The sequence below is a fragment of the Rhinatrema bivittatum genome, chromosome 16, assembly GCF_901001135.1.
Source record: "Rhinatrema bivittatum chromosome 16, aRhiBiv1.1, whole genome shotgun sequence".
NCBI lineage: Eukaryota > Metazoa > Chordata > Amphibia > Gymnophiona > Rhinatrematidae > Rhinatrema > Rhinatrema bivittatum.
The window spans coordinates 37,386,746-37,408,360 of record NC_042630.1 but is presented as its reverse complement, the minus strand read 5'-3'; the positions used below and the strand labels follow the sequence as shown (position 1 = coordinate 37,408,360).

Genomic DNA, 21,615 nt, shown 5'->3' with positions numbered 1-21,615 from the left:
GCTGGTTAAGCCGGCACAGACTGCCAGGACGGTGGGGTGAGATCGCTGGGCCCTGCTGCGTCTAAGGAGCAGAGCGGCGAGGGCCCCGCCCACAACAGTAGGGAAAGTGAGGCTCGTTTATTTCTCGGATGGAGGGAGCGTTTAACAGCTCGGTGGCGTGCACCTGCAGTCCACCCCATCACCTCCCCGTAGCACCAGCGACGGAGCCTGGATCCCTCGCGCATTCAGGTCTGAACAGATCCAGGCTCTTGCATCTCCGCCGCTGAAAGCGTGGGAAAACGCGAGGCCTTTGGTTGCAGCCGCACGAGCCGCTGATGTCATGGCTAAGCCCTGGCTCCTCCTGGCACGGCAAGTCCCGGCATGCAGGTCTGCAGGGGCCAGAGCCAGCGGGAGAGTATTAATAAGAAAATGCAGAGAAGGGGTGAGGTGGTGGAGAAATCGTACAGCTTCGCTGCCGGGAGCTGTGCAGGGGAGGGGAACCTTCGCGCCCCTTGTGGTGTTTGCGCCATGATTCTGCCTTCACTTTCTCGCGCCCCCTCCTTATCTGTTCTGATCTGTCCTACACTTAAGCTTCTCTTCTGCCATCTCTATCCATTTCATTCTGTGCCTCACCTGCCATCTCCTGTGTCCCCCCCCCCCCCACCAGAGTGAATGGTTCCCTCCCTGTCCAGATGAAGACCGAAGGGGACTCGCTGACCTTCCTGGGGCCTCTGACGCAGGAGGACGCCGGGGTCTACGTCTGCCGAGCAACCAATGACGTTACTTCCCGCCAGAGCAGTGTCCACCTTAGCATTGCAGGTACGATGCATGATCGGCAGGGGGGTAGAGACCAGCGACTCAGCCCCCAGAGACCCTGAGTGCTCTGTCACCTGCACTTGCCCCCCCCCCCCCCCCAGTAGCCTTTGCTCTCTTTACGCAGACACCCTACATGCACTGTGGTCTGTGCTCTCTCTCACGCCCCACGTAGATGCCATGGCTTTTGGCATGTGCAGCTCTCTCCCCTGTGCACCCTGTAGCCTGCACTCTCCCACCTGTGCTTTCTCCTGCAGAGACCCCCCCGTGTGACTCCCCCGCTCAGTCCTGAGTGCTATGATTCATGCTTCCCCTCTATGGTGGCATCACGGCACTCCTCTGTAGTGCTCTTAGCACCCCTTAGGACACCGCCATAAAACATGGAGCCAGTGTCGGAAGGTGCAGACACCCACCCCAGAGGTGGCCCCTGGTTCTGTAAAGCAGCGTATTGCAAAGCTCTTTGGGATTCCTTTCGGAGGACAGAAAGCAAATAAAATGCAAGTTTAGCGTTGTGAAAGCTGATCCCATTTAAAATGAGGCTTGCTGCTTCCCGAGTCCAAAATTGGATCTCATGCCATGGTTGTATCTTGGACTGGGGGTGATGGTAAGGGGGGACCCTGTTTTTGTGTCCTCCCCACATAAATGCTGTTTCTATGCGCCCTATAATAAACCCTCCCAGTGCTCCGACTCCCTCATGAAAGGACCCCGTTGTTGTCGTACTTGTGGGAGTGCTTCTGTGGAAAATACCAACACTGTTAATTCATGGGAGCTTGCAGTTATCACACGTAATGGCTCTGCATTAGGACACACAGCAGCCAGCACCAGGAGGATGTGAGGAAGAGAAGGGTGGCAGAGGGGGATATGGAAGAGGCTCAAACCCCCCAAGGCCTCTGCAGCCAGGAGGCGGCAACTGAGAGGGAGCCCTGATGTGGAGCATGTAACATCCTGAGAGGTGGGGAATAATTCACCATCTGGTAACACAGGCCACAGATGGGGAGGCAGGTTTAACATACACCAAAGGAAGGGCTTCTTCCCACACTGCTTTTCCAGGCTCAGAAAGGGGTGGGATAGCGTGTTATGGAAGACAATCAATCATAGGCTACTTAACATGCGACAAGGGTGGCCCCTTGTGTTCGGTGCACCTCTGGACTGGGACTGCTGGAAACTGGAAGGGTGTGACAGGCGATGGACATTTATATGCACCCTGTTTCTTATAGGTCCCCGCTGCTCGATGCTGGACCTTGATTCAGTCCAATGTTGGCAGTTTTGATCGTTCTCTCACAGGATTAAGAATGGAGAAAAACCTCCAATGTTTTTCGATTCCTCCAACCAGCAGCTGCAGCCTGGGGGAGCACGGGCACCGGACCTGACCAGGAGCCAGCTAGTGCTCACAAGCTCTGGTTCCAGGGCTGTACCGCCTCCTCCCTTTAGGGGCAGTGGGAGAAGGAGGGCCACTGTGAGCACGTGCTGGCTTGTGAGGGGCTCCTGTCTTTACCAAGGTTGCAGCTGCAGCTCCCTTTTCAGTGGGCAATTGAATGGGATGGTGGGAAGAGGTGTAGGCGCATGGGGTGAGGTTGCTGCTGCTGAGGAAGCATGTGGATAGGAGATTGCAGACTTTAGTCTAGCCAGCTGCCGAGCTCTCTTGGTATCTAAATACAGGCCAGTAGGGCCACCTTCCTTGATCAGGCAGTGATTATGTTCCTGTCTGACATTCGTTTAGTAAGGGACACCTCCTGAGCTTCCAATTTCATTCTCCCTGAGCAGTATCATAGCGTGGAGGGGAAGGGGATTGTAATGCAGTAAATGTATGCATTGGGAAAGAAATCTTGTAGATACAGTACACCACACTGTAACACTAATGCATGTGCGTTTGTGCATTACTGTGAGCACCATGGCATGTAACTCCGCTCTTTGTGTCCTCCTTCCGCCATCCCTCCTCCCCACAGAGAGTGAGCCTCAGAAGTTGAACCTGGTATCTGTCTCCATCATTGCCGTCGCCGTGGTGACGGGCCTTCTGCTCACTATCGTGGTGGTAGCCATGATCCTGGTAAACCGCTACCACAAGAAGAAGACGAAGAGGCTCTCAGAGAAAATGTGAGCAGCCTAAGGGGGTGCTGATCTGCGCATGCATGTTTGTCCATCCGTGTGCACTTAGCCTGTGTCCTTGTGTATCCTGAGTGTGTACATGTGCTAATTATCATTTTTATACTGATGTGATGTGGTGTGTGTGTGTGTGTGTAAGCGTGCCCTGCGCTCCCTTCCCCGCCCTGCTCTGCTGTCTGGGGAGCGCTGCCCGTTACTCGACGGCCTATCAGCCAGGATTGGTGATTTTATTTTTCTTGCGTAATCTCTTAATTGCCTGTTCCTTTCTTATAGTGAGGAGTTGTCAACTCTGTCCAGAGAGTGTTCCAGGAAGCGACTGAATTCCAATACCGCCAGTGCGGATATAAGGGCGCAGGTGAGCTCACTGGGAAGAAGGGAATGCTATCCTTCTTCACGGGAGAAAGTGAGAGACCCCTATCTGAAGGAATAAAACACCCGATCTATGTCAGACACGTCCTGTAAAAGGCACGAGATCCTTCATAGCATTGTCTTTCCCGAGTCCACCAAATAGTCAAACCTTGAATTGGTGATCTCTGCCAGACATGGGAAGCAGCTGGTTAGCAGTGGAGCAGGAGATGGGTCTGGGGAAAGAGGGGCTAGCAGATCTCTCTAAATATTCCCCTCTAACCTTTCTCTCTTTGTGCCCTTCAGATGGAGGAAAGCATTCAGCTCCGGAGCAACCACCCCGATAGCCTCAGGGATGCAAGCATCAGCTCCATCATGGTAAGTGCTCGCTCCCCTAACCCCCTTCCCATGTTGCTCTCAGGAATGGGAATTGGTGAGGGGGGGTCCTGTTCAAGGCTCCTCCCCTCCCCCCCCCCTTCATTTTTTGCCCAGACCATGGCTTCTTCAACGACGAGGCTCACAAGATGAATCCCGTGTTCTTCGGCAGGCCCCCTCCGCCCCTGCCATCCTCCTCTCTTTCTGAAAGCTGAGATGGGAACGGCCCATCTTCTCTTGCTCCATTCCCTCTCAGCTCTTAGGTCTCCCTTTAGCGGCAGCGTAGATGATGGCATAAAAACACCAATTAGCCTACCCAGTCTGCTCGGTGATTCCCATCCACCTTGCAAGGATCTATCCCCAGCTGCCAGTCAGACGCTCGACAGGTTGTGGGATTTCGCTCCTTATCCAAGTTCCTTTTTGATTTCCTTATTGAGTCTCAACCGTACTAGATTGATGAAGTAGGGGATGTTGTATGGTCATCTAACACCTCCCCTCCACCCTGTTCTACCACTCTCATGGAATATAACAGTAGATGAGTTCAGTTGGGGTCACATGATCTGCTCAGTTTCACTCCCGGTGCAAAGCTACAGATCCCAAGTCATCTTGTGGCTTTCTCCCCCCCTTCACTGCCAAGGATCCTACATCCTCTGCACTTATCCCATGTTTTTTTGTTTTGTTTAAATTGTTAGTGCTTTTGTTTCCACCATCTCCGCTAGCAGGCTGTTTGCATCACCACCTTTTCAGTAACCCCCCCCCCCCCCCCCCAAAAAAAAACATTTTCTGATGTTGCGCTGGCGTCTACATACCTTGACTCCTGGAAAAAGGTTTGCTCCTTGTGCCTGATTTATACCATTGATAGATTTGAATGTCTCTCCTCTCTAGGATGTACATCTTTAGGCTCTTAAGTCTTGTTTTCATATGACTTTTGATGCAGACCCCGCACCATTTTGGTTGCCTTCCTCTGTAATGCCTCCAGCCTATCTGTCAGAGGCACAGCCTCTAGAATTGGACACAATATTTTAGGTGAAATCTTGCCTGTACAACATTATCAACATCCTATTTTTTTTCTGCTGATTATGCATCCTCCGGCTCTGCCCCCTACCTTGACATCATCAGACGCTGTCACCCGTCGTCTCTTTCCTGGTTGGTGGACATCATTTTCTCATCCTTCCACTGTGAACTACTCTAGGATTTCTGCACCCCCAAATGCACCTCTTGCATCAAATCTTAACTGCCAATGATTCATCCCTGAGGCACTCCACTGATTACTCTACTCTCTTCAGACTGAATTCCATTACCCTTTGCCTATCCCTCACCCAGTTTCTAATCCGGTCCACCCTTAGGCTACTTGGTTTATTTACAAGTCTCTCTCAGGGTAGCGTCTCCAAATCTGTTAGTTTTGCGCACACCATGACAGGAATGAACCTCACTCACATGCTCTGACTGTCCAGATTTACTGCTAGTGCTTGTCTGCACTGTGCCAAAGAGCTGGATGTCATTAGATGTAATATTGTAAACCCCCACCTATGGGAGAGGCCGCATACATAACTCCACTTCTCAGCTGTGTGATTTTAGAAAAGGCATGTGCAGCATGTCTACACAACTAAAGGTGCTCTCAGAGATGGAGAGGCTGGCGCAGAAACAAAGCAACATAAAATAAACATGCAATATCATTAGTGCAAGTAATATAAGCAAATTCAGTGCATGCACACTTACATAAAATATTTGGAATCTTATACTCTATAGGAAACAGAAGCACACAGCATTATAGTAAGAAAAGGATTTATTAGCATTGAAAATGTGCTCTTTGTAAAGTATAACAGAAAACCACTAACCCTCCCTCTTAAATCTCAGTTCAGTTTCTTTGTAGAAAATTACAATTTATTGTGACTTTCAAAATTCCTTTCTAGACTCTGGCCAGAATATTAGCAGAAGTTCTCAGTTTAGTCTCACATAATGGTTGAATCCTTGTAGATGAGCTTCTCTGCAATCCACACGGGTGATGAAGCAGTTGCAAATTCTTTAGTCCGACCTTCCACATACGTACGGGATCAACTTACTTTCTGGAGATGAATGCCCAAAATCTCCCAATGAAAATACTCTCCTCTCTATTCTAAGTCAAATTGTGTCAAATCTTCTGAAACTTCCCTGAACTAAAGTAGTCTAAGCAAAACAAAATTTAACCAAAAAAATCACTTTTTTCTTGCTATAATAAATAAAAACTCGCAATAAAAGGCTAAGCTTGTTTCTGTTGCCAGAACAGGAAAGCAGCAAAAAAAACAAACCCAATTTTTTTTTTTTCTCAGTCCGCAGATAGGCTGCAAATAAACCTCTCACTTCATGGTTACATCCCTGTATATCTCCCTCTCTCTGCCTTTTATACTTTTATCACATTTTATACTTAAAGAACTGAATACTAATTAATCTTTTTAATTCTCTCTCATTGGCTCCAGTCAGTTATCGCCCATCACTAAGCTCTGATGCAAAGAGATACCATTTATGAGTTAAAATATAATATAAACTTGTATTTCATAGGCTGAACAAGAAAAGTTTATTATAAATTCTAGTATCTCACCTTTCCAGTAAGAACATAAGAAATTGCCGTGCTGGGTCAGACCAAGGGTCTGACCCAGCATCAAGCCCAGCATCCTGTTTCCAACAGAGGTGAAACCAGGCCACAAGAATCTGGCAATTACCCAAACACCAAGAAGATCCCATGCTACTGATGCAATTAATGTCCACTTGGTGTCAGTGGTGTCTAGAAAAGTATACAGCACTGGCTTCCGGTCAGAGGCCTTCCTGAGGGGACGTCAAAGAGAATCTTTTCAGAGGCAAACCATCTGACAGTCCACTATAAATACCTTTCCCTGTATGTACCAGGATCAGTCCAGACTGCTGGATTATGTCTCCCTTCCAGCAGATGGAGCCAGAGAAAAGCTGAAAAGCACTCCCTACATATACCGGTGTGCCACCTGTGATCCTTCAGTATTTCTCTGGCTCCAGCAGATGATGGAAAGCATAACCTGCGGTCCTGTTCCTTGTCAAATTCCGTGATAATCCTGTATATTGGGAAAGGTTTGGCATTTGAGAGATCCCTTAGACCAGGGGTCGGGAACCTTTTTGGCTGAGAGAGCCATGAACGCCACATATTTTAAAATGTAATTCTGTGAGAGCCATACAAGACCTACCAAATTAATTTACTACAACCCCCTACTCTCCTGACACCCCCCAAGACCTGCCAAAAGTCCCTGGTGGTCTAGTGGGGGTCCAGGGCTCGCAGACAAATCTTTAATAAAGTAAAAATCTAACAAAACACCCCACCCTCCTGACGCGCCCCAATACCTCCAAAATTAATTTACTACAATCCCCCACCCTCCTGACCCCTCCAAGACCTGCCAAAAGTCCCTGGTGGTCCAGCGGGGGTCCAGGAGCGGTCCGGGAGCGATCTCCTGGACTTGGGCTGTCGGCTGCCAATAGTTAAAATGGCGCCGACGGCCCTTTGCCCTCACTATGTCACTGGGGTCAACCAATGGCGGCGGTAGCCCCTGTGACATAGTAAGGGCAAAGGGCTGTCGGCTGCCAGTAATCAAAATGGCATCGACGGCCCTTTGCCCTTACTATGTCACAGGGGCTACCGCCGCCATTGGTTGACCCCAGTGACATAGTGAGGGCAAAGGGCCGTCGGCTCCATTTTGACTACTGACAGCCGAAGTCCAGGAGATCGCTCCCGGACCCCCACTGGACCACCAGGGACTTTTGGCAGGTCTTGGGGGGGGGGGGGGGTCAGGAGGGTGGGGGGTTGTAGTAAATTAATTTTGGAGGTCTTGGGGGGTGTCAGGAGGGTGGGGGGTTGTAGTAAATTAATTTTGGAGGTCTTGGGGGGTGTCAGGAGGGTGGGGGGTTTTGTTAGATTTTTATTAAAGATTTGTCTGCGAGCCAGATGCAGCCATCAAAAGAGCCACATCTGGCTCACGAGCCATTGGTTCCCGACCCCTGCCTTAGACCTTTGCCTAGATCAATCTTGATTAAAAAGAATATTTGGCATTTGCATGCCTTTGTACCTAACAAAGTGGCCAGGGGCTATCTTCTTTGAAATTTATTCTGTCTGAGCAGGGAAAAGAACAATTTATTAAGTCATTAGCTTACATATGTACAGGTAACATATCAAGGTATGCTTGGAAGTTCTTTTCAATTGGGACTATTTCTGTATTTTTCTTCTACATTTTCTTGGTCTCTGTATCATTTGGTACTTAAGGAGCTTCTCGCTCTCCATACGTTGTACAGAATAGTCATTTAGAACTGACACTTCTAGTAGCAATAGCGTTCTTGGGTTTTTTTTCCAAATTATCTTTACAGACTCTGGTAAGGACTCATAAAAAAAAGTTCCAAATCTCTTTAAAGAATTGCTTCTTCCTGTAGGAAAAATAGCGATACAATGAACCATACTCCAGTTGATAAAAGTTCGGTCATTAAAGCTTTCCACATTTATCCCGTAGGGGGAGCCGGTTCTATCCAACATAACACAATACTTTTTTTTTTTTTTTAGCAATTAGGCTATGCTTTAGATAGGAACCAGATGTTATCCGAATTCACACTTTCCTCCCCAACATCATTGTTCAGAATACAAAAAGAACAAGACCACGTATCTCAAAACCAAAGAGGGCTGAGAGCTGACTGCGGACATTCTGTTGGGTTTTTCTGTTTCCTTTACCACCGTGTTGGATTTCTTTTGTATCCAGCTTTTTATCGGTTGGAATGGGAATCATAATATTTTCATTTTCCACAGTTCTGTCAAGGGCTTCATCCCAGTACTTTTCTGGTACAGTAATAATTCTCACTGGATCTTGTTATGAAGATAGACAATATTTTATTTCTGCATGTTTATTTGCTGCTTATCACAGCTCTAGGGGGCTTACAATTTAAACGTTCATAAAAATAAAATCATGACAACACACCAATACAACAAATATTTAAAAAAGCATGGTCTGTAGTGTTACATTTTCATGTACTCTATCAATCCAGGATTCAGTCTGTGCATTTTAAAGCAACTTATCATCCAAGAATGTGGGATACTATCAAAGCTTTTTTTTATAGTCTATCCATGGGACACTGAAATTTAGTCTTAAAACTGGTCATGATAGCTTTCTTCAGTATTAACTGGTCCTTGCTCCATATGCCCCCCCCCTGTTCTCCCTCCATGATTTTATTAAAACCTATATGTTGATATATTCTGTTTGCATCTATTGCAGTGAAAAGCTTGTAGACTGTGGGAAAGCAGGTTATTGGACGATTCATTTTGGGGTCTCCCTTGGGAAGGTGACGTGGTCTTTCTATTATTAACCACTGTGGTGTTCGTTCCGGTTGCCCAATCGACTGATTTTTGCAGTTTGTCAGATCTTGGTGTAAAGATATTAACTGCTTGCTTGAGCCAAAAATTGGTACCCCATCAGGGCCAGGGCTCTGCCAGTTTGTCTTTTTTTTTTTTTTAACCCTGTTTTCCAGCTCTTGGGCCATTCCCTAGTTTTGATGTCTGCACTTTCCATCCTTTCCTGTATGCTGGGTGACCGTTCTGCTTCTCTGTTAATACCCTACAGGATCTTCTGTTTCAGAGTTCATCTTTGTCATTTTTTTAACTGCACTAATGGTCTTCTCCAGTTCCTACAGAGTTGCTTTGGGGTCTGTCTAAACATGTCATTTCGATATCTTTCCTTTCTATTTTCAGTGCATATAAACGTAAGATCACCATCTATTGGTGCAGCATGCTCTAGCTTGAGATTTCTAATTTTTCTCATTGTTGATGCCCTCGCCCTTTTGAGGTACTCGTCTATCAATGACACTTCTGCATGCAATGAGTTCACTTTTTTTCCCTATGTTTTTTTCCAAGGATTTGTTATTTTTCTCCTTTTTGCTTCTGGCCTTGAGTCTCTCAGTAATAATTTTGCTGCACAATATTGCATCCATTTTATTTCCATATCATCATTAGATGGTCCTTTATGCAGATTATGGCCTTGTTGATCTTACTGATCATGTTTTTATACTTTGGGTGACAGATTTATCTTAGGCAGTCTTTCCCTCTTCTGGATCCCAACTCCATATTCCTATTGCCATATAAGTCAGGAGCTTGACTGCCAACTCCTGATCTCTCTCCTGCCTGCTTCCTGGTCTACCTTACATTGCTTTCCTCTTCATATGGTGCACCATTATCATTCACTGGTATTTCACCCAGTCCTCCAATTGCCCTAGCCAACACCAATCCTCAAGAGCCACAAATGTCTGGTTTGTTTTTTTTAGGATAGCCAAAATAAATATGCATGAGAGAGATTTGCATGCACTGTGTCTGTTATGCAAATTGATCTCATGCATAATCATTGTGGATATCCTGAAAACCCAGCCCATCTCTGACTTTTGAGGATCAGAGTTGGGGCCCCCTTGCTCTAGCCATTCCGATGCCTTTCTTCTGGAGCTCTGCACCTTTTAAGAACATAAGAATTGCCACAACGGGTCAGACGCAGGTCTATCAAACCCAGTATCCTGTCTCTGACAATAGCCAATCTGGGTCACAAGTACCAGACAGATCCCTACTAGTTGGTCTGTTTTTTGTATCTCACTCCCAGGGATAAGTGCCAGCTTTCCCAAGTCTACATGGCTAATAAAGTGTTTATGGACTTGTTCTTCAGGAACTTGCCCAATACTCGTTTGAACCTCACTACATTTATTGCCTTGACCCATGTCCTCCAGTAAGATTCCATAGCTTAATTGTGTGCCGAGTTGAAAAAAATACTTCTATTTTTCTTCTGGCACTCCTTCCTTCTAGTGCTGCTTGCACCCTTCTTCACTGGTAACCTCTTCCAATTGCTCCGACTGTTCCAACACCTCCTTTCTAGAGCTGCTTAGCTATTCCGATGTCTTCCGCTACGTCCATGCTCAAATGTTGCCTCATTCTCGCTCACCCATTCCCTCCCCCGGTTGCTGTGGCTGATTCTGCTTCTTTCTCCTGATACTTCTTGGCTGCTCTGGCATATCTGCTCTTCCAGCATTTAATTCTCTTTCTGCAGTAGCTCTTAATTGCTCTGAAATAACACATTCATATTTCTTTGCCTTAATTTTTGTTATTAAAGATCTTAAATTTAGGTCAGTGCTTTTAGAAGCTTTTCCTGGGATATTTCAGTTTTTGATGTGCTCTCTTTGTAAACCCTCTTGATTTAAATAATAGGGTTTGTGGCATCAAAAGAGCAGTGCATTATCTCCTTTTTGTCTTCAGGGGCTCACGTAATCTCTTAATTTTTTTCAACTGCTGCAGCGGGTCCATGAACACATTCACCATGGCCTGTAACTGTACCAGGATTGTTAGCATATCCAAAGAATCCGCACTATCAGTACCACCATAATGGTGCTATTAACATATAACCGGAAGGAAAAAGAAAAAAAGTCATACTGGCCACCCGTCACCCAGTGTGAAAAGGCGCCCTAGTGCTGAAGCTAAAAGTGGGCACCTTTTTTACACTGGGTGACGGGTGGCCAGTATGACTTTTTTTTTCTTTTTCCTTCCTGTTATATGTTTAATAGCACCATTCACCTTGCTGAGATTTAGTCCAGATGTTCTACAAGGTCACCACAGGTAGGCATTCGTCAAGACTTAGTGAGAAACATTTACTCCATTCACTTTTTCTCTCACTTCAGACCTCAAGTGACTTTCTCGGCTAGTCTTGGCGAGAGAAATGTATTCTGTTCTGTCCCCGTCCCCCCCCTCAGAAAAGCACAGCAATTGTTAATCACACACATCGCTGCAGACCCCTGTGAGCCTCTCGAGGCAGTGTCTCCAAATGGGATAATTTTGCACTTACCTTGACAGGGGTGAGCCTCCCTCATAAGGCAGGCATCTCGAGTATGATCTCATACCTGCTGCTAATGCTCGTCTTAATACTTGCATTGTGCCAAAGAGAGCTTTCTTCTGAAGTTCATAAGACTGTGTGTATGCGCAGGCAACATATTTAGATGTGCTTGGACATTTTTTAATCAGGTCAGTGGCACCCAATACAATTGGGCCTAATTTTGTATCTTTCTGCCACATTTTCTTGATCCCTGATTGCATCTTTTGCTACTTGAGGATCTTCTCTTTCCATGCTGTCCAGAGAACAGTCGCTTGGTACGGATGCTTCTGTCAGCAGTGCTGCTCCTGTGCTTTTCTCTTTTTTTACCACTCTGTCTGGTTTTCTTGCATCAAGCTTCGTATCTGATGGGATAGGGATGTTCCAGGTGATCCCTCGCTTCTTCAGTCTCTAGTTCTCTTAGGGTTGTAATCCCAATGCTTTTCTGATGCAGTGATGTAATGTTAATGCAATTCTTAGTGAATGAGCCCTGCCATCTTAGGCCTTCTGCCATCAACACTGCACATCCAGCAATTGACAGGCCCATTGCAGTAATCTGGGTGCTAAGAAAATGTGTGCTGCTCTTTAGTGCACATTTTTAGCACCCAGAGTATTATATTTTGAATTCCCTATGCAGTATACTAATGCATCAGGAGTTTAAAAAAAAAATTGCCCCTAAACTTTAAAATGTGCGTTCGGCATAGGACGAACATAACATTTTAACTCAGGAAAGGAGGAGGTATCTCTGATAGGCTACCACCACTTAGCCAGATAAATACTGATTTATCCATCTATCTGGGCAGTCAGTACTTATCCGGATATCTGGTGCTGGTCACAGTTATTTATAGTGTCATTCATCAAAATGCGTTATAGCACCATAATGCATGCGATAATAAAGCTAGCGCACAACACAAATGCATATTTTTGACCCAGGAGTTGCTTTTCTAGTGCTAAAAAGGGCACGCTGGCCAGATGCCAGCGTGCCCTTTTTAGCACACGGGGAATACTGCCTAATGCCCTCGTTTGCATGGGATTTCCATGCGAAGATGCCAAGCAGCACTTCCATTTAGGGACACACATTTTCTGCACCCAGAACTCTTTGCTGCATTGTCAGCAAGTTTTGTGCCCAGAAAATGCGCATTCAGATGCAGGCAGAAAGGTGCGTTCGACTGAACGCAACTTTCTGCATTGGCCTGAAAGGTGTGTAACAATTTCTAATTCTCTCTTACAGAATCTGAATTTGTTTTACTAGGTTTTTTTTTTTGGGGTTTTTTTTTTCTATGCTGGCTGCAAACCCTCTTGTCCGCAATCCACTATCCTGTATTGAAATGATCAATCTCTTATATTCAGGACTAAGCTCACCTCGCCTTAACCATTCCTGAGTCTGATCTTCATCCAGGCAGAGTTCCTGAAGCAGCTCGCTGTATTTTCCCTATATGTCTGCTTTTGCCAATTGAATTCCCTTGCCTATAGGTCAGATTCTTGAAAAAACATATACATTTTTTTTAAATCTTGTTTTGCAAATTCTGTCATCCCTTGCCCATTGTGTGCTGGTAAATTCTCATTCATTTCTTCCACTTGCCACAATGATTGTCCGAACTTAAGGATGGACATGATTGTGGCCGGTTACTTTTGTACTTCAACACTTTTTGAGTATCCAGATCTGTTGATGCTGTTGGGGAGGCTATAACAGTTCCATATGTATAATCTTTTATAAGGTCCATACAGTCTTCAGCTCTTGGCATACATTGATTCTTAGATTACCTGCTGTGTATGAAGAACTGTTAAGGTCTTTATCGGGTCAGTCTACTATTCCAAAACTATAGGAGAGTACAGGAATTGCAAGTTGATTTGATGGCTTGGGTCCTTTATTTCGTGTTGAAGCACTTTTCAACATCAGTTTGTCTCCTACAGTATTGTTTACGGGTTTTCTCGCTCAGAAACTTGTGCTGAATTTGCTCACCTTCAACCACCCCTGGATATTTCTGTACACCCTCCTGATCAAGCGGTGAAAGGGAGACTCCCTGCAGTTTTCCTCACTGGATCTTGATATTAAGGGAATATGAGGCCAGTGGTACACTGTAGGTTTCCAGTGCCTGGGGGCAGAGGCTTAAATTTGTTCCCTTCTCCCCCTCGTCAAATTTGACTGTTTAAAAAAAGAGGCGGACAAATGGGCATTCCCAGGTTTAACCTTGGGTGGTGCCTATGACTGGCATTGATGGTCACCAGCTCCCAACTCTCTGTGCTTTCCCTACTGCTGCATTGGATAACTGGAACAGCCTCTCCGAGTTGATGCAACATGACACGCCCCCTCCTTCCTCTGGCCTCATTCACATCCTATGAAGCTGCACTGCCCTCCAGTGGCCATGGCCGGTACTGAAATAACCCATGCCCTGTATTAACGGGCGTTATAATATCAGAATGCAGCATGTAAAGGCCGCTTGAAATTATTGAACATTCAATCATGGAAAACGTCCCAGTGACAAGATATATTTAGGTTTGAGCCGGGCCCAGTTTCCTGGTCTGGCAGGGTCCTTCTGCAGTTCCTCACCATCCTTTTGCGAGTTAACAGCTTTGAATAATTTTGTATCGTCTGCAAAATTTGATCCCCGCGCTCAGTGTTCCCTTTTCCAGATCATTTAACAAATGTGTTAAACAGCACTGGTCCCAGTACAGATCCCTGGGTCACTCCATGATTTACTGTTCTTCATTTGGAAAACTGACCATTTAGTCCTGCTCTGTTTCCTGTCTTCTTTTATTTTTTTAAGCGGTTACCAATCCATAATAGGACACTGCCTCCAATCCCAAGTCATTTTAACTTCCTGCGGAGTCTCTCAGGACCAACTTTGTCAAATGCTTTCTTATCAACCAGTTCATCTAAATCTATGTTTATTTACACCTTAAAAAAACCCCCAAAACAAGTACATTTGTAAGACAGGACTTCCCTTTTGCTAAATTCATTTTGGCTGTGCTCCATTAGGCCCTGTCTATCCATAAAGCTAGTGATTTTGACTCTAAGAATAGCTTCTACCAGTTTCCTGGATCACCCCAGAGCCCTTTTTTAAAATCGGATTCACAGTGGTCACCTTCCCGTCTTTATGTACTGTGGCAGCTTTTAATGATCTTGACTGGAAATTGGCATAATTGTTTTAACAAATATTTCGTGTAATGTGCCTCGTATCAGGAGCAAAACTTGCACCTCCAACAAAGGGATTCCAGTTGTTACATATGGACGCGTGTTTCATCTCCTGCTGCTCCCTTGACCTTTCTCGCATGCCTCATAATGAGTGAATTTGGCATCCTGGAGCTCAAAGTCTTTATCACTACTGGTCGATACTCGCTCCCTGCTGGTTCTGGCTGTACTCTTCAAAGCTGGACTGGGAGAACTGAACTTTTCTCATGATTAGCAAAGGTGCAGGCAGAGGTATGGCTAGGTACTGAGAGCTGAGGCCCAGAAGCCCTTCCCACCCCCCTCACCCCCCAAGGACAATCCTGTAAAAGCACATACTTGCACGTCCATTCTTAAATATTGTACTTACTACTCATCATATAAAAATATTATTACAATTCTGGTGTCACATCAGAACAGCAACATATAGTCTCTCTGCTGTCAGGCACATTATGAAGCAATACAAAACTCTACAAAAAAAAACTCACTTGGGATCCTAGAAAGCAATACGGCCAGCGAGTCCTACTGTGTTGCTTTGAAGGATATTACCGTATTTTTTGCTTCATAAGACGCACCTAGGATTCAGAGGGGGAAAATTAAAAAAAAATGTTTGTGCTAAACCGGCTCTGTCCCCGGGTGTCTGTACGTCTTATGGAGCAAATTAGGGGAGTGCATAACTTTTTTTTTTTTTTTCCCCCTCCCCATTTTGTTTTTGGGTCTGGGGAGGGCCATTTCGGTCCAGTCCCCAGATCAGAAAACTTTTTTATCTTTCTCTGGGAACCCCCCCCCCCCCCCAAGACCTGCCAAAAGTCCCTGGTGGTCCAGGAGCGATCTCCTGGGCTTGGGCCGTCGGCTGCCAGTAATCAAAATGGCGCCGACGGCCCTTTGCCCTTACTATGTCATGGGGGCTACCGCTGGCATTGGTCGGCCCCAGTGACATAGTAAGGGCAAAGGACCGTCAGCGCCATTTTGATTACTGGCAGCCGACAGCCCAAGCCCAGGAGATCGCTCCTGGACCACCAGGGACTTTTGGCAGGTCTTGGGGGGGGGGGGGGGGAGAGAAGGGGAGGGTTTGTTAGATTTTTAGTGGGTTTTTTTGTTTTTTTTTTATATTCGCTCCATAAGACACACATTTTCCCCCCACTTTTGGGGGGAATAAAGTGTGTCTTATGGAGCGAAAAATACGGTAAGTGGTAGAGCCTTGCTTTCTGTTTACGTTTCCTATCTCTAAAGATCCCTAGTGATTGCAAAATATCTACATCTATGTATAATCATTTGCTATAATCCAATTATTTATTTGTTTGTTTGGTATACCGACATTCGATCGAGATATCACATCGGTTCACATAACTGAACAGTAAATAAGACAGGAGCTGCTTATTGTTACAGTATAACTTAGAACAGTTAACAGGACACTAACTATAATACAAGTGCTAATGTGAGGATGGTGGTAAACATATGGGAAACATGGCTTAGGAATGGTTGTATTTACAAGACACTAACTATAATACATGTGCCAAGGTAAAACATGTTATGTCCTCCCATCTGACATAACATGTATATTCCAGCTGTATATATTCCATATATATATATTTCCGCTGATTATAATCCATGTTTTCTGTATTATTAATTTATTGTTTTATGTTAATTTATAGTTTGTAATTTTGTTAACTTATTGTTCAATTACTTAATTCTGTCCTATCTTCCGACATCCATGTTTTTACTCTCCCTGTTTTAATGTAACTTCTCTTTTCCACTTATACGTTAATTGATTTTTCCCCTTGTTCTAATGTAAACCGGTACGATAAGACCTGGTCTTGAGTGTCGGTATAGTAAAAGAAGATAAATAAATAAATAAAATAAATAAATAAAATTAGTGCTCTAGTCCTTAAAATAAAATAGCTTATTTAGCTGACTTTCTGCTCGCTAATATTGATTTTGGTTTCATTTGCAAGTCTGATTGCATATTTTGGCACTGTTACCATGTCCATACGTAGCAGGGTTTAAAGCTACGTAGCCAGTTAAGTACTTTAACTGGCTAAGTAGTGGTGACCTGGCAGCTATTTCTGCTTCCCAGTGGTAGACAGACGGATAAATCTGTATTTATTCGGTTAAGTGGAAGCACTGGTAGCCTACTGGAGATGCTGCCTCCTGCTGAATGCACATTAGGCTTTTTTTTTTTTTTTTAAACTTTAACTCCCAATGCATTAGTATAGCATTAGGTACTGTATGAACTGAGGAAGTGATGAGGAGCCAGATTACTGTAGGAAAAAACCCAGATCCGTGCTGGGCCTGGAGATGGAGGTGGGAAGTGAAGGAGAGAAGAACAGGCTTAATGATCTGAGAGGGAAGAACTAAGGCATGGGACCTGGGTGCTGATGAGATCTTTTCCCAGCTCTATAGAAGGAAAGAGAGGGTTCAATAAATCCACAGGTCACGGAACGTAAAGGACCAATAAACCCACAGGTTTCCCAGTAGGTGAGGCCCCAGTGACATTCGATGGTATCTCAGTTTGTTCTTTACAGTTCTGTCATAGCTGAAGACTTCTCATTTTGTGCATTGAAAACCTGTGGGGACTGGTGCATTTAGTACGTGTGTGGCCACATCTGTGGTGCTCAGTGGAAATGATGGTTCTCTGTGTTTTCTTATGGCAGGGCGAGGAGGCGGACAGGCGCAGCTATTCCACACTGACGACAGTGCGCGAGATAGAGACCCAGACCGAGCTTCTGTCCTCTGCTGTCCCTGCTGAAGAGGTGAGGGAAGAGGAGGAGGAGGAAGAGGAGGAACAGAAGGCAGACGAGGAGGAGAGGGACCAAGGTGGGACCACAGACAATCATCCCTTCATTAAGCAGGCCATGACCCACTTCTACAAGGAGAATGGCACCTTGCGGGCTAAGCCTAGCACCAATGGCATCTACATCAATGGGCGTGGACACCTTGTATGAAGAAGGAATACCTAGAACTAGAATACTGATGCACCTGGCATGGACCAGGGTACCAGCAATGTGTTCCTGGTCAGCTTGGATGGGTAAAGGCACGTCTAGGATGATGTTGGGGAATGGGCTAGGGAGAAGGCCAGGAAGCCTGTTATCCCTCTAGAAACATTACCCTTTCCACCTCATCCTCTTCCACTGCTGCCCCAACCCCCAAACGTCTGACTTGCTGGCCTACTGAACATGCTCCCCGTCTCCCTCCTGTGTGAATCAAAGCTGAACATACCTCAGAGCGACATCTCCTCAGCGAAGACAGGCTACCGTTTGGTCAACTGGAGTTGGGGGTTGTTTGCTTGTTTATTTTTTTTTTCGGACTGAGAAAATGCATTGGATGGGTGCCGGGAATCAGGACGCTCCAAAGGTCCATGAGAGTGTGGCATCCTGGGAGAAGCAGGCACGGGATGGGTCGCCCTGCAGAGCATCCTGTCTCCGCAATGCTGCCTGGGCAGAGAGTGTCGTCCCAGGAGGGTGATCTTTCTTGCAAGAGTCCAATTACTACTTTGGCTATTTCAACTCTGTCTGAAATAGGACACTTTCACTCTGTTTCATAATAAGCAATGAAACCATTGTTCCTCTTCTGTTTCATTGGGCTGCTTTGGGGAGATATCTTCTACTCAAGCGGGCAAAAAATAGTATAACCGTGGAATCCAATGAGTATTTACCGTTCTCTTTTAGCCTTCCAGTTTGCTGGCTAGATTTTTCTAGCCAATGGAGGGTGCGGTTTTAAAAGTGAGTCAAACTCCGCGCTATAGTGCAGTAATTAACAATTTTCCTTTTGCCTGTTCTAAATGATAGATCTGTCACAGGCATGCAAGTGAAACGTTGACATTGTAGTAAGCTTATACTGAATGGAGGTAGAAGTTTTATGGGATTGCAAAGTACAAAAAAAAAGGCCACCTGCGTGTTAGGATTGTGCAGTAGCCACCAAGTCTACCCAAAGCTGGCAGTAGTTTTTAAGAATGAAGGCTGATGTAATAAAACCAGAGTTATGTCTGTGCTAAAAATTAGCATGGGTTTTTCTTTTACGCACACACTAAAAAAAAATAAAAAAGCGTTAACTGGAGATACAGTAAATGTGTACTAAAAATGGGAGTGAAGGTGAAAAGCCATGTTAAAAACATGAGTAATACAGAAAGGTGTGGTAAAAACGGGCATAAGCAAGGCAGGTGCTGAAGACTACTCCACTGTCCCTTAAGAGTTGGAAAGGGTGCCCACCGCAGAGAGCTTAGGCTTTGATGTTACTTGGCCATAATGGCCTTGCGTGGGAGACTGTGGTCAAAGCTGGGATGCTCGGCACCAAAAAGTGTATTCTGCTCAGGGGTGAGCACTAAGGCTAGTTTTGATGTCTTCATTCAAATGCTGTCTTGTTAACAGTGTGTGTTTTGGGGAAGGGCAATGAGAGCAACATGGGTGGGCTCAATTGCACCCACTTCGGTTTGGCATGGCCGCTGTCTCGTAAAAAAAGCACGTTTCATCTCCCGTCGCTGTGTAAGCCTGCTGGGGAGACTTCCCCGGCTCCGTTTCAGCCTGGCCTGCAGCACCCGCCTGCAATGCTTTGAATGAGGGGATTGGTTCATGCCACCTACGATAGCCGCTGTAGTTTGGAATGAGCCCGTGGCAAGAAAATGCAAGACAGTAATCCTGGTTTGGCATGCCCACCATCAGTCTGACAATCGCTGTCACTTCTAATTGCTTCATGGAGAGAATTGCCCAAAAGCACAGTCTGTAACTTTTGGGCCACGCCAGCCTCCGGTAACCCCAGCCCGGGTGATCCTTGAGTGAAATAGACGGAGCCTGTGTGCCTTTCTGTGAATAGTTTGAGCCCAGGCAGCCTGGGCTCTCCTCCCCATTCTCTCCTCTTCCTCAATAACGTGGGGGTTGTTTTTTTCCCCCCTCTTTGTTTTTTGGCTTCTGCCAATCTCCTGCTTGCCCCTTAATTGCAAGCAGCAGGAAAAAAAAGGCATACAAATCATGCTGGCACCCGTGGAAGCAGCTACCACCCTGAGCACAGCAACTGAATCGCATTCCCAGCAGGATTACGGGTTAACGTTTACTCCAATTCCGCCCCAGCAGTTACAGTTCCAGCGTTTAAAGAAACTGCGCACTAAGCAGTCTGACCTTTTTAATGCATCTCCTTGTATTGCTGACGAATAGCGAATACCTCCATTAACGTGGGATTTGCATGTATCCACACTAAGCTTAGTGCAGATTTTCTCAGTACTGAAACCCCTATTAAATACCCGGGCGAGCACTGAAAAATGTGCACTAAAAGATGCGTTAAAGTCAGCATGCTTGATTACGTCGGCTTGATAAAGGCTTCCCTCCAAAAACCTGAAAAATGCCTTTTGCGTGTATATTGGTGTTGCCATGATGCACAGGCTCAAACCTGAGCCAAAGGCAGGTCTCCTTTTAAGTTAGATTTCCCCCCCCCCCCCCCCCCCCCCCCAGGATACTGGAAGATGTATTTAACTCTTTAGGGTACAGAAGCGGGCATGGCCTTACCAAACCAAAGATTATTTTATAGCCATCAGGCACTGGTGCCTGATTCTATAAGACAGCCCACAACTGCCCTGCCAGTGTATGTTTGTAAAGCGACATGACTGCAACCACAAACTGTACTGGCCTGCAACACTGTTACTGTTCAACTTTTATATATAGAATTGTAAATAAGAATTTTGAACTTGTTAGAAGGAAAAAAAAAGGATGTGTATCCTGAAAAAACTTTCATATTTCTGTTTATAATGTTATAAATGTATGTATGTACAGTGAATTTTTTTTTAATTATTATATTTATGTTGGCCACGGTCAATAAAAAAAATTTTTTTTTGTTTTTACTAGAAGTGAGTAACTCGTATTATCTAAGACAGAGCAAGGTGGCCAGAGACATCAAAAGCCATTGGCGAGGCGCTGATCCAGTCCTGGTTCTATCCGCGCACCTGTGGCTGTGCTTCTCTTATAGCTGCTTTTGGGGCAGACCCACCGCCATAAATCTGAGACTCTCTCTCTCTCTTCCCAGAGTCTATAACAAGCGGCTTCCAGATGAGACGCAGCACTAGCCAGAGCCATGAATTGGATTTCCACATCAATGGCAGCTGATGTCTCAGCTGGTTCCTTTTATTTTCAAGGTAGAAAGCCGACTACTGATAGCACATAAGAGCATAACCCAATCTCTACAGGCAGGCATGAAGGAATAGCAAAGTCAAGGGTTTTTCTCTTGCAACCAACAGTGGATGACTTTAAGTAGTTAAGGGCCAGTTCTGCTCCAGTGCAGACAGCAGAGAATAGTTTTAAACTTCAAGTACTGCACTTGCCATACACTGCCCCGGGATTGCCTAGGGTAACAGCAAACCCAAGTGCCACCAAGCCAGAGCCAGATCAGCCCAAATGCAACAAGGCTGTAATGGCTTTACATTTTGGAAATGGTGTTTGTCCTTGCCTCTTCAGCCTAAGTCTATCTCTTTCATTCTGTTACATTGAGATCTGCTCCATTATCCTCAGCATTGCCGGAGGACTCCCATTACTGTAAACAATTAGCATGCTCTATGTAAATCCACTAATGTTCCCAATAAAGACCTCGTCGAGCCCTAGGGCTGTATTTAAAATAAGGGTATCCATAGCAAAAGGGGGGGGATTTCCCCTGGCCCTCTTACCCCTTAGAAATCATCCGAGGTGTGAGGAAACCCATTCACCTGCCCCCCCCACCCAGACTCTACTGCATCTGCCCAGACTCTCCCCTCTCTCTTGCTGGTCTTGTAGCATAGCCCAGCCCTGCAATAAACCAATGCAAGGTCTCTGGGGCCTGCCCCCTTGCCCAGGTTTCCATGGTAATAGGAAGCCCATGCAAGAGGAAGGGATAGGGGGTCCGCAGACCCTGCACTGACGTTTCTTCATGGGGTTGCTGCTGGTGTACAAGGTTGGCACCACTCTGCAGGGCCAGTGGCGCTGTGGCAGCAGCAGGCCTGGATGA

General features: G+C 45.7%; 1 protein-coding gene across 1 annotated transcript in view; it reads left to right on the top strand.

Moving 5' to 3' along the window:
- Positions 1 to 19,075, top strand: part of NECTIN4 (nectin cell adhesion molecule 4) — a 71,945-nt gene extending 52,870 nt beyond the window's left edge. The window contains exons 5-9 of the mRNA XM_029581130.1: positions 647 to 798; positions 2,739 to 2,886; positions 3,169 to 3,250; positions 3,547 to 3,618; positions 17,310 to 19,075. Of these exons, the coding sequence (XP_029436990.1) occupies positions 647 to 798; positions 2,739 to 2,886; positions 3,169 to 3,250; positions 3,547 to 3,618; positions 17,310 to 17,600 (745 nt within the window). The 3' untranslated portion in view covers positions 17,601 to 19,075. The remainder of the gene's footprint in view (positions 1 to 646; positions 799 to 2,738; positions 2,887 to 3,168; positions 3,251 to 3,546; positions 3,619 to 17,309) is intronic.
- The last annotated feature ends 2,540 nt before the right edge of the window (positions 19,076 to 21,615 follow it).